Source organism: Salvelinus sp. IW2-2015, linkage group LG33 (assembly GCF_002910315.2).
Source record: "Salvelinus sp. IW2-2015 linkage group LG33, ASM291031v2, whole genome shotgun sequence".
NCBI classification, from domain to species: Eukaryota; Metazoa; Chordata; class Actinopteri; order Salmoniformes; family Salmonidae; genus Salvelinus; species Salvelinus sp. IW2-2015.
In genome coordinates, this window is record NC_036872.1 from 29,807,332 (window position 1) to 29,820,801 (window position 13,470).

Consider the following 13,470-nt stretch of genomic DNA (forward strand, 5'->3'; position numbering starts at 1 on the left):
AATGAGGACAATTGACCTTTTTCATTATAGATTGTTGATGAGATGTTTGAAGGTTATATCACTTAAAATCCCCACAACCATTTAAGTTTCAGTGAAATACAAAAGATCTGATTATATAAAGTAAATCTAGACTTAAAAAGTAAACTGCAACAGGCTCTGACAATTAGTGGCATATTGTCAGTCATGGCTCTGTAATGGTAAATCATGCAATAAATTGGATTCAGTTTAAATTGTGTATGAAATAAAAAAAATATGCTTGGGTCAGGCACCATGCTGGGTTGCCATACCGAACAGTGCTGTCTTGTGTCGTGGAAAATTGCAAGATGATGTTATAATGCTTGTATTGCATTATAATGGTTGTTTTATTCGACAGAATAGAATATTCTGTTAACTATTGTGTGTGTGTTCTACTGAGGATGGGCCTCTATGAGATTTTTTTTAACCTTTATTTAACTCGGCAAGTCAGTTAAGAACAAATTCTTATTTTCAATGACGGCCTAGGAACAGTGGGTTAACTGACTGTTCAGGGGCAGAACGACAGATTTGTAGTAGCTGTCCATCCACCGCTATCACTTGGATTGCGGCGGCTTTCAAGTTCGTATCCTCCCACTGGGACGTCYCGAATTGTCCCCTCAGTTGGCCCCCAGCAGGTGTCTCGACTGGACCCTCRAAATTGAGGAGGGGGAGGCTGGGCTCCTCCTCCAGTGGTTCCCCAGGGGGGTCGGGTTCCGGCGCCCCCTCCGACTCCGGACCTGTAGATACAGGTTGGTCAACCGGTTGCTTCCGGGCCGCACAGGCGATGGGTCGTCCCCGCTCTCTTCTTCGGCCAGCTCGTATCTTTTTCTTCAGCTCGTTCCCCCATAGGGCCGCGAACAGCGGACAATCCCGTCCCACTAGGAGAGGTACCGGCAACTCTGGTACTGCACCCACCATCATCTGGCAACTCCCTTGTGGTGTTACGATGTTGATCCATCTGGTTGGATACTGCTTTGTGTCACCGTGAACACAGGAAATGACATCTCCCTACCCCGTTCGGTCTCCTGGTTCAGCAGGCACGTGGTTACGAGCGTAACCATACTTCAGGAGTCTAATAGAGCTTCCGTGTCGTGTCTGTCAATCTTCACTGGGACCATGGGTGCAGTTGATCCGTGGTGTGCCCAACAGGAGGTGACATAGTTCAACAGTCACAACAACGTAACCTCTGTCTCTTTCTGGGCTGTCATATGAAGCTCAGGAACTGGGGAGGAACTTTCTCAGCACTGGAGCAGGTGTCATACCCCTGTTCATTCTGCAGGTACAGTACACTTTCTACGCTTTTACTTATTTGGATCAATGTGTGTGTCCCAAACGGCACCCTATTCCCAATATAGTGCACTACTTTTGACTAAAGCCCATTGACCCTGGTCAAAAGTAGTGCACTATATATAGGGAATAGGATGCCAATGTGATTCTCACCATCTTCTTCATTCTACTTAGCCTGTTTCCTCTTCCTTAGTCTATAAGACTGTCTGTGGTCTTAGTTCAAATGTGCTGACTATGCATCCAAAACATGTTTCTGTTATTGTTTGCAGTTGATTTGCCTGTGTTTCACCGTCCCCATCTTATGACACTTCAGTCGTAATGGATATGGTTACAAGTAAAAGAAGAACCCATGACTTTCAACTGGCTTATTACGCAATACAGGATCTCATTCACTTTGTCTGTAAATAGAACACAAAGCAATCGGGTACCTTTTTTGAGAGAAGTTATGTTATGAGTACTTAGCATAATGACCAAGCATCTGACAAGAACAGTTGCCATTGAGACTGARCCATTTTCAGGTATCATTCTGTATTTTCATGTTTTGATTTCATTCTGGATGAATCTCACCTGAGAGACTAATATATATGTATGTTATAGGGATTGTTTCAAATTTACAGAAAAAAATGTATGTAAACAATAATAATCTACATTTTTGACTGCTCCTACCTGTGTATTAAACCATTGATTACCTCTCAAAACGTGGATGTGCATAGCACATTTTCACTCTTACAGAGTAGGCATGATTGAAACAACAATGAGTCAGTTTTTACTTCAGAAAATATTTTTTGATCATTGGTTATTTATAGTTGAAAACATAGGTGCCAAATTCCCCTCCACTGGTAGAAAAGGGTTACCACAGCTTAAGACTTTGTGTGTTTCCTTTTGCTAGTTTAAAATGCACGGCACAAGTTCTCAGTATAGATTTGTCCCAGTGTGCCCCAGAATAAGGAAGTAGAATGAACTGACAAACCCCTTGCCTTCAGAGTCTAATGAGAATGGAAAGTACCAGTACGGTAAAGTCAAAGGAGCAGTACATCCTCTAAACAACGTATTGTAGAGGGTATTGGGCTTGAGTTACACTTGTATCACTATTTCAACTGACAAGGTAAGCACAAGGTTGACATTTTCTTAATTCACTAAAGCTCAATCGATACCATTCTCACAGGAATTTAATGACGTCTCAATGTCATCATCTTTAATTGAAAGTTATATTTTATTGGTTATAAACCAGAGAGGACATATGATTGTATTTTGATTGTTATGAGTGACTTACTGCATGAGTCTATTGATCTAATAGACATAGCTAATGTCCACATGATCTCCACCCGGCACAGCCAGAAGAGGACTGGCCACCCCTCATAGCCTGGTTCCTCTCTAGGTTTCTTCCTAGGTTTTGGCCTTTCAAGGGAGTTTTTCCTAGCCACTYTGCTTCTACACCTGCATTGCTTGCTGTTTGGGGTTTTAGGCTGGGTTTCTGTACAGCACTTTGATATATCAGCTGATGTAAGAAGGGCTATATAAATAMAATTGATTTGATAGCTAACCAAGGGATAAGAGACATTGGTCATGGGTTTATAAAGAGAGAGTAACTATAACTTATTAAACCTTGTCTGAGAACAATCTAAAATGTAATGTTGTCAGTATTATTGAAAACATCTATTTGAAGACATTTTATAAATGTGGTATAACAAGAAAGGTAGGGTAGTTTGGGGTTTCTTAGGCTCTTAGAGGTAATTTGGCAGTAATTGAAATTAGCTTGAATGTCAAGAAGGAAATTAAGTACATTTTAAATTTGACATTGAAACAGTTTCATTTCAATATGTTTATCAATTACAGACACAGCATGGTTTCAGAGGATGAGGGTGATATTGGGTTGGACACATTACTGAACAAAAATATCAACGCAACATGTAAAGTGTTGGTCCCATGTTTCATTACATTAAATAAAAGATCCCAGAAATTTTCCATACGCACAAAAAGCTTATGTTTCTCAAAATTTGTGCACAAATTTGCTTACATACCTGTTCGTGAGCATTTCTCCTTCGCCAAGATAATACATCCACCTGACAGGTATGGCATATCAAGAAGCTGATTAAACAGYATGATCGTTACACACAGGTGCACCTTGTGCTGGGGACAAAAAAAAGGCCAATCTGAAATGTGTTGTTTTGTCACACAACACAATGCCACAGATGTCTCAAGTTTTGAGGGAGCGTGCAACTGGCATGCTGATTGCATGAATGTCCACCAGAGCTGTTGCCAGAGAATTGAATGTTAATTTCTCTACCATAAGCCACCTCYAACGTCATTTTAGAGAATTTGGCAGTACTTCCAACCGGCCTCACAACCGCCAACCATGTGTATCCACGCCAGCCCAGGACCTCCACATCCGGCTTCTTCACCTGCGGGTTCGTCTGAGACCAGCCACCCAGACAACTGATGAAACTGAGGAGTATTTCTGTCTGTAATAAAGCCCTTTAGTTGGGAAAAACATATTCTGATTGGCTGGGCCTGGCTCCCAAGTGGGTGGGCCTATGGCCACCCATGGCTGTGCCCCTTCCAAGTCATGTGAAATCCATGGATTAGGGCCTAATGAATTTCTTTCAGTTGACTGATTTCCTCATGTGGACTGTAACTCAGTAAAATCGTTGAAATTGTTCCATGTTGCGTTTATATTTTTGTTCAGTATATTAACCTGAAGAAGGTGTACAATTCTACCCACATTCATCCCGCAGTTGAATGAAATATTGTTATGATGTTGGTTTACTTCGACAGATATTTCCTCAAAGATTAAATCGATATCAAACTGTCTTGGTCTAAACATCAGGGTAAAAACTATGATGAAAACCAGCCTGGTCCCCTGGATAAATATAAAGGAAGTATTATACACAGGAAACCAGATAAAGCAGGCTCATTTCCTCATACTGTGTGACACTTGATGGCCTCACTACTCAGTCTCAGACAATGGTACCATGCTCCTTCTCATTTCTTTTGATGAACAAAATACAAATCTGACTCAGAGGTGTCCTCAAAGTTTTTAAACAATCTTTGCTGTGCATTTGTGTGGTATTGTATGTTGCTGTTTTCACTGATGGTTTCTGTGTTAAAGACACGCTTTTCATTGATCTGTTGGCACATTGTGTGTTTATCTGTCTCTTATTTTGTTTTTTCAGGTCTGAACGCACTTCTGGGAAATGGCTCAAAATTGCCTCAAGTGTTTGAAATACACCATGTGTGTGGTTAACTTCGTGTGCTTTGTACGTATCCCAAACATCCATCTGTTACCTTCTACTCTTCCTTCCCTCAATGAGATAAAAACCCATGTTCAATATTTCAGTGTCCATTTATCACAATTTGTACAACGGGTGGGTCTAATCCTGAATGCTGATTGGTTAAAACCGCATTCCAGCTGGTGTCTATTCCACACGTTACCACCGGCTAAATCTATGACTTTAAAATGCCTATTTACTCTGTTCCATCTGACTTTTTTTTGGACTAACGTTTAGTTTTCAAAAGCRGAGATTTGCATAAAACTTGCTGTCTGTCTCTCCGACATTTGCAACACTGCTTCAATATTCAAATTCGATCTCCAGCTGTCAAATAGTAATGAACATGTCGTGACGAGACAGGCACGCAGGCAGCGTTTCGCAGACAGTTGAAATCATGAATCAGCCGGTATTTTTTTAATGGATATATACAAAGAAATGTCAATTGATAAAAGGTAAAACGAAACGAAATGCAGCTAGCTTGCAGTCTTTCCAGCTTCCGTTTGAAGTGATTGTGTTAGCTGTGTTGTTGGCTAGCTCCTTTGAACAATAGTGTTCTGACAAGAGAACWCATTTTCTATGCCAGGTGAAATGGCGCCTCATTAGCTCATTGTTATTGTGTATTTAAATAAATGTCACTAGAAAACAGCTTAAACAAATGCAAATGCAGCTTCTTTGCTGTTATTCTGGATGCGCTTTTTGACGTAATTGTTAGCCGTAGTTGGCTAGCTAGTAAGCAAGGGATAAGAACGTTGCCAGCCAGTATGGCAATGGAACATTTACAACGAACGACTGGGTGGCTGGGTCGCGTCTCTAGCAACCGAAACGATAGAACAACCGACCAGCAGGCTTGGGTAGCAACCCTAGATTTGTATCGGGACTATATCTTGTGGAAGGATGAAATGATATGAATAAATTCAGCAAAATAACGTTTTTAATGAAAATATGTTGGTAACCCGTTGTATTAAAGTGATTATGCCCTCGAAGCCAGTGTTTGGAGGATATATTGGCACATATTATTCTACATTGTAGAATAACAATTAAGACATCAAAACTATGAAATAACATATGGAATCATGTAGTAACCAAAAAATTGTTCAACAAATCAAAATATATTTTATATTTGAGATTCTTCAATTAGCCACCCTTTGCCTTGAGCTTTGCACACTCTTGACATTCTCTCAACCAGCTTCATCTGGAATGCTTTTGCAACGGTCTTGAAGGAGTTCCCACATATGCTGAGCTATTGTTGGCTKCTTTTCCTTCACTCTGCGGTCCAACTCATCCGAAACCATTTAAATTGGGTTGAGGTCGGGTGATTGTGGAGGCCAGGTCATCTGATGCAGCGCTACATCACTCTCCTTCTTGGTCAATAGCCTTTACACAGCCTGAAGGTCTGTTGGGTCATTGTCCTGTTGAAAAACAAATTATATTCCCACTAAGCGCAAATCAGATGGGATGGTATATCGCTGCAAGAATGCTGTGGTAGCCATACTGGTTAAGTGTGCCTTGAATTCTGAATAGCACACCCACACCACCATCACACCTCCTCCTCCATGCTTCACAGTGGGAACCACACATGCAGAGATGATCCGTTCACCTACTCTGCGTCTCACAAAGACACGGCAGTTGAAACCAAAAATCKGAAATTTGGACTCATCAAACCAAAGGACAGATTTCCACCGGTCTAATGTCCATTGCTCGTGTTTCTTGGCCCATGCAAGTCTCTTATTATTGGTGTCCTTTAGTAGTGGTTTCTTTTCAGCAATTCTACCATGAAGGCCTGATTCACGCAGTCTCCTCTGAACAGCTGATCTTGAGATGTGTCTGTTACTTGACCTCTTGTGAAGCATTTATTTGGGCTGCAATTTCTGAGGCTGGTAACTCTAATGAACTTATCCTCTGCTTCAGAGGTAACTCTGGGTCTTCCTTTCCTGTGGTGATCCTCATGAGAGGCAGTTTCATCATAGCGCTTGATGGGTTTTGTGACTGCACTTGAAGAAACTTTCAAAGTTCTTGAAATATTCCGTATTAACTGACCTTCATGTATTAAGTAATGATGGACTGTCATTTCTCTTTGCTTATTTGAGCTGTTCTTGCCATAATATTGACTTGGTCTTTTACCAAATAGGGCTGTCTTCTGTATACCACCCCTACCTTGTCACAACACAACTGATTGGCTCAAACGCATTGARAAGAAAAGAAGGTACACCTGTTAATTGAAATGCATTCCAGGTGACTACCTCATGGAGCTGGTTGAGAGAATGCCTAGAGTGTGCAAAGCTGACATCAAGGCAAAGGGTTGCTACTTTGAGGAATCTCAAATATAAAATATATTTTGATTTGTTTAACAGTTTTTTGGTACTACATGATTCCATATGTGTTATTTCATAGTTTTGATGTCTTCACTATTATTTTAAAATGTAGAAAATCGTCAAATAAAGAAAAACCCTTGAATGAGTAGGTGTGTCCAAACTTTTGACTGGTGCTGTATGTTGAACACATGCTGTTGTGTTTGGTTCTTGTCAGATCTGTGGAACTGCAGGGTTTGGTTTTGGAGTGTTCATGATGATGAACTCTAAGGTGTCGTCTCTCATCCCATCCCTGTCCTCCCTGAACATTGCCAACATGCTCTTCATCATTGGCATCATCATGACCTGTGTGTCCTTCCTGGGGTTCCTGGGGGCCCTGAAAGAGAACCGCTGCCTCCTTGTCACTGTAGGTCTCACATTTGACATAATTTCATATTTTTTAGAGACGTTGGTCTCATCCCAGACATCAGTTCAACGTCTAGTTTTGATTTACATTTGGTTGAGTTGTCTAACATGAATTCAACATGAAATCATCCAACAATGTCACCCTGTCGTTGGATTTAAGTTAAAAGTTGGGTGAAAAAAAGACAAAATTCCCTGACGTTGATGTATTTTTTCAAATCCAATCAGTTTTCCACATTGATTCAATGTCATCACATTGAATTTTTGGGTTGAAATGACGTGTAAACAACATTGATTCAACCAGTTTTTGCCCAGGTGGGGATCATTCACTGTCCTTGCTTAAATTAAAATGACTTACAAACACTTGTACTTTTCTTGATTTTCAGTTTTTCATCCTGCTGTTCATTCTGATATTGGTGGAGCTGACTGCAGCCTTTCTACTGCTTTTATATGAGAGCAAGGTAAGATATAGCAGATGGGCACTGGGATGTTGGGAGGAGATTTGAGAGGGGTGACAGAAAATGAAGTGAAGAAGAGAACTTTAATACAATACTAATTTACATSAGGAACATCAGGGATTGAGAGAGGGCGATTGTTGTGAGGAAAGCTCAAAGATGATAGGAGATAATCAGGTAGCGTTTTATGAGATGGTCATACTGCCAAGTAATTAATGTGTGTGCTTAGATTGGCAGCTTCCTACAGAGGGATCTCACGGACAGTCTGGAGAAGTCCCGGGAATCAGCTAAAGGTGGGAATTCAACAATGAGCACGGGTGACTGGGACATCATTCAGACCACGGTGAGCGTGTGCTGTGAAATATATATAAGAAACATTTAGTGTGCGTCCCAAATGGTACCTTATGTACTATATAGTGACATGACCAGGTCTTATAGGGAGACACTGAGACTTTACAATGAAACATGTATACTCCCTCTTTAGCCCTCCCAGGCATGTGAACAAAAGTGAGTGGAAATGTGATGTTGTTTCATGTGTTGATAACACTGCTTTTGTCATGTTTAATTCTATTACATACATGTAGTTCCAGTGCTGTGGGGTCCATAACTCAAGTGACTGGAAGGATAAAATGCCTGCGTCCTGCTGCTCCAAGACCCAATGTGACATCAATCAGCCGGTATACTGGAAAGAGATATGCTGCCAGGCTTGGGGTCAATTCAGGAAGTACACTGAAATTCCATTTCCAATTCCCTTCAATGCTTTTCAATGATGAACATTTTGAATTGGAATTAGAATTTGGTTTACTTTCTGAGTTGACTGGAATTGAAATGAAATGGTACCACATAATGGTCTTCCCCTCTTCAAAGGGGGAGACACCTTAGACCCAAACTGTTATAGACCTATATCCATCCTACCCTGCCTTTCTAAAATCTTCAAAAGCCAAGTTAATAAACAGATAACCGACCATTTCGAATCCCACCGTACCTTCTCCACTATGCAATATGGTTTCCGAGCTGGTCACGGGTGCACCTCAGTCACGCTCAAGGTCCTAAACGATATCATAACCGCCATCGATAAAAGACAGTACTGTGCAGCCGTCTTCATCGACCTGGCCAAGGCTTTCGACTCTGTCAATCACCGCATTCTTATCGGGCATACTCAATAGCCTTGGCTTCTCAAATGACTGCCTCGCCTGGTTCACCAACTACTTCTCAGATAGAGTTCAGTGTGTCAAATCGGAGGGCCTGTTGTCCGGACCTCTGGCAGTCTCTATGGGTGCCACAGAGCTCAATTCGCGGCCGACTCTCTTCTCTGTATACATCAATGAGTCGCTCTTGCTGCTGGTGATTCTCTGATCCACCTCTACACAGACGACACCATTCTGTATACTTCTGGCCCTTCTTTGGACACTGTGCTAACAAACCTCCAAACGAGCTTCAATGCCATACAGCACTCCTTCCATGGCCTCCAACTGCTTTTAAATGCTTTTTAAAAACTAAGTCCATGCTCTTCAACTGATTGCTGCCCACACGCTCCCGCCCGACTAGCATCACTACTCTGGACGGTTCTGACCTAGAATATGTGGACGACTACAAATACCTAGGTGTCTGGTTAGACTGTAAACTCTCCTTCCAGACTCACATTAAGCATCACCAATCCAAAATTAAATCTAGAATCGGCTTCCTATTTCGCAACAAAGCCTCCTTCACTCATGCTGCCAAACATACCCTCGTAAAACTGACTATCCTACAGATCCTTGACTTCGGCGATGTCATTTACAAAATAGCCCCCAACACTCTACTCAGAAAATTGGATGAGTCTATCACAGTGCCATTCGTTTTATCACCAAAACCCCATATACTACCCACCACTGTGACCTCTATGCTCTCGTTGGCTGGCCCTCACTACATATCCGTCACCAATCCCACTGTCTCCAGGTCATCTATAAGACTTTGCTAGGTAAAGCCCCGCCTTAGCTCAGCTCACTGGTCACCATAGCAACACCCACCCGTAGCACGCGCTCCAGCAGGTATATTACACTGGTCATCCCCAAAGCCAACACTTCCTTTGGCYGCCTTTCCTTCCAGTTCTCTGCTGCCAATGACTGGAACGAATTGCAAAAATCTCTGAAGGTGGAGTCTTATATCTCCCTCTCTAACTTTAAGCATCAGCTGTCAGAGCAGCTTACCAATCACTGTACCTGTACACAGCCAATCTGTAAATAGCACACCCGACTACCACATCCCCATATTATTACTTACCCTCTTGCTCTTTGCACCCCAGTATCTCTACTTGCACATCGTCATCTGCTCCAGTATTAATGCTRAATTGTAATTATTTTTGCCTCTATGGCCTATTTATTGCCTACCTCCCTACTCTTCTACATTTGCACACACTGTACATAGATCTTTCTATTTTTCTTTTATTTTGTGTTATTGACTGTACGTTTGTTTATGTGTAACTCTGTGTTGTTTTTGTCGCGCTGCTATGCTTTATCTTGGCCAGGTCGCAGTTGTAAATGAGAACTTGTTCTCAACTGGCCTACCTGGTGAAATAAAAAAAATCAACTAAAAAAATAACAAATATCCTTTCATGTGGGTAACAAGTGAACTGAACTATAAAACTAGAGTACCAGTCAAAAGTTTGGAAACACCTACTGATTACAGGGTTTAAAATAATTTTTACTATTTTCTACATTGTAGAATCATATTGAAGACATCAAAACTATGAAATAACACATATGGAATCATGTAGTAACCAAAAAAGTGTTTATGCAATTGAGCCAATCAGTTGTGTTGTGACAAGGAAGGGTGGTATAGAGAAGATAGCCCTATTTGGTAAAAGACCAAGTCCATATTATGGCAAGAACAGCTCGAATAAGCAAAGAGAAATGACAGTCCATCATTACTTTAAGACATGAAGGTCAGTCAATCCGGAAAATGTCAAGAACTTTGAACGTTTCTTCAAGTGCAGTCGCAAAAACCATCAAGCACTATGWTGAAACTGCCTCTCATGAGGACCGCCACAGGAAAGGAAGACCCAGAGTTACCTCTAATGCAAAGGATAAGTTCATTAGAGTTACCAGCCTCAGAAATTGCTGCYCAAATAAATGCTTCCTAGAGTTCARGTAACAGACACATCTCAACATCAGCTGTTCAGAGGAGACTGCGTGAATCAGGCCTTCATGGTCAAATTGCTGCAAAGAATTCCTGTTGAAAAAGCATTCCAGGTGACTAACTCATGAAGCTGGTTGAGAGAATGCCAAGCGTGTGCAAAGCTGTCATCAAGGCAAAGGGTGGCTACATGATTCCATATGTGTTATTTCATAGTTCTGATGTCTTCACTATTATTCTTCAATGTAGAAAATAGTAAAAATAAAGAAAAACCCTGTAATGAGTAGGTGTGTCCAAACTTTTGACTGTTACTGTACATTAAAAAAACATAGCTGTCACTCAGCAATGTTTTCTCTTCTTCATCTCAGGGTTGTTACAATAAGCTGAAGGCCTGGTTTGAGGAGAACTTCCTAGCCACTGGAGTTGCTGTGATTGTGCTCTGCGTTATTGAGGTATAGTCATCTTCCCATACTTGTTAATACAGGGGGTCAGTGACAGGTTTATCCACATTCACATGACAAACATGTCTTATTCCTGACCACGATAAACCTTCAACTATATGTATCAATCATCATGTATAGCTTCTAAGATATATGTATTGTGTCCCAAATGGCACCCTATTCCCTATGTAATGCAGTGTGCACTCATTTTGACCAGATAAGCCCATGCACTATGTATGGCCATTTGGGAGGCTGTTGCATGAGTTTTTAAACATGTATTAGATGGAAATGAAAACTCCACCAGAACACCATGTAGGCTAACACATCCATTTTGTTTTTTCAATGTTGGTAGGTCCTGGGCATGTGTTTTTCCGTGACTCTGTTCTGCCACATAAGCCAGTCTGGACTCAGCTACAAATGATGAAAACGGCATTTATTTTTTTGTTTGTTTTTTGTAATATAATCCCCTCTCGGTTCATGCTCTCTATGATGTTTCATTTCATTACATGCTAAAAGGCAGGCACTTTTTACATTTGAGTCATTTAGCAGACACTCTTATCCAGTGACTTACAGGAGCAATTTGCTCAAGAGCACATCGACAGAGTTTTCACCTAGACAGTTTGGGGGTTCTAACCAGTGTCCTTTTTGTCTTCTTAACAGCTATGCTACCTACCTGCACTTTTGAATGCTATGTAATACTATTGATACTGTGACTGTACTGACACATTTTGTAAACAACCCAAATAATTCAATAAACATTGAGCTGTTATTTAATTTTAACCCCACAATGAATCTGACTGAAATTACTTTTCGATCTTTGTAACTACGCAGTGACTTACTGTGTAGTTACTTATGTTATTTGTGACTGCTGCTTCTCAACATCACATGGTTTCCTGTCACTAACTTTCAACCTGCTTTGTGTGTTCATATAACCACTATTTTTAGCTTATCTGATGCTGGTGGTTTCACAATATAACAACGAGGGCGATGAAGTTGAATAAAAGGAGCCTTTGTTAAAAGTCCTCTCTGAGTGAAAACGCTACCACATTGTTTGGGCTGGGTCGTTTGTGTTTGTAACAAGGAAATAAAGGATGCTTTTTGTTGTGCATCTCCATTCAGGCCCCTTTCTATGTAAATCTGCAGTTTTTCACACCACCTTAATATACGGAACAAAAATATAAATGTAACAATTTCTACGTTTTTACTGAGTTACAGTTTATATAAGGAAATAAGTCAATTGAAATAAATTAGTCTCTAATCTATGGATTTCACATGACGGGCAGGGGTGCAGCCATGGGTGGGCCCTGCAGAGCATAGGCCCACCCACTGGGGAGCCAGGCCCAGCCAATCAGAAAGATTTTTTCCACTCAAAAGGCCCTTATTACATACAGAAATACTCCTGTGGATGCAGCTTATGGTAGAGAAGTGAACATTCAATTATCAGRCAACAGCTCTGGTGGACATTCCTGCAGTCAGCATGCCAGTTGCATGCTCCCTCAAAACTTGAGACATCTGTGRYATTGTGTTGTGTGACAAAACTGCACATTTCAGAGTGGCCTTTTATTGTCCYGAGCACAAGGTGCACCTGTGTAATGACCGTGCTGTTTAATCAGCTTCTTGATATGCCACACCTGTTGGATGGATTATCTTGGCAAAGGACAAATACTCACTAACCAGRAATGTAAACAAATTAGTGCACAACATTTTAGCAAAATAAGCTTTTGTGCGTATGGAACATTTCAGGGATTTTTTATTTCATCACATTAACATGGGACCCACACTTTACCTTTTTTCTCAATCCTGGGGTGGGATATATTTAACTTGAGGTGAGAGAACCATATGCAACATCTTGCAGGTACATTTGCAAATACACTTGAAGGTAGCCTATGCATTAAAGGTCAAATGCAGATGTTTTTATCTCAATATCAATAATTTSTGTGTAACAATGAAGTACCTTACTGTGATATTTTTTTCATAAAAAAACAAAAGCTTCTTAGCACATAGCAATATCTCAATCAAGAATTTTGGAAAAAAACTGAAATCTACCTGTTACTGGCAGAGAGGTTTGGAACTCTTTCTTATTGGTATATTAACTAATGTAATTAAGAGACCGGTCAACAGGTAGGCATAAAACTCCATCCCACCAACAGGCGGAAATATCAGGCAGAATTTTCAAACA

At 40.9% G+C, this 13,470-nt stretch overlaps 1 protein-coding gene across 3 annotated transcripts; it reads left to right on the forward strand.

Annotated features, from left to right (window-relative positions):
- The first annotated feature begins 1,748 nt into the window (after window positions 1–1,748).
- Window positions 1,749–12,071, forward strand: LOC111957410 (leukocyte surface antigen CD53). 3 transcript variants are annotated; one of them, XM_023978212.2, is made up of 8 exons: window positions 1,749–1,820; window positions 4,476–4,559; window positions 7,098–7,286; window positions 7,669–7,743; window positions 7,967–8,080; window positions 8,322–8,414; window positions 11,220–11,303; window positions 11,644–12,071. In XM_023978212.2, exons 2-8 carry the CDS (start codon window positions 4,497–4,499, stop codon window positions 11,710–11,712), a joined length of 687 nt encoding a protein of 228 aa, XP_023833980.1. In that variant the 5' UTR covers window positions 1,749–1,820; window positions 4,476–4,496; the 3' UTR covers window positions 11,713–12,071. The 3 variants fall into 3 exon arrangements, with proteins under 3 accessions (XP_023833980.1, XP_023833979.1, XP_070292975.1); XM_023978211.2 differs by lacking the exon at window positions 1,749–1,820 and adding an exon at window positions 2,284–2,407; XM_070436874.1 differs by lacking the exons at window positions 1,749–1,820; window positions 4,476–4,559 and adding an exon at window positions 4,908–5,023.
- The last annotated feature ends 1,399 nt before the right edge of the window (window positions 12,072–13,470 follow it).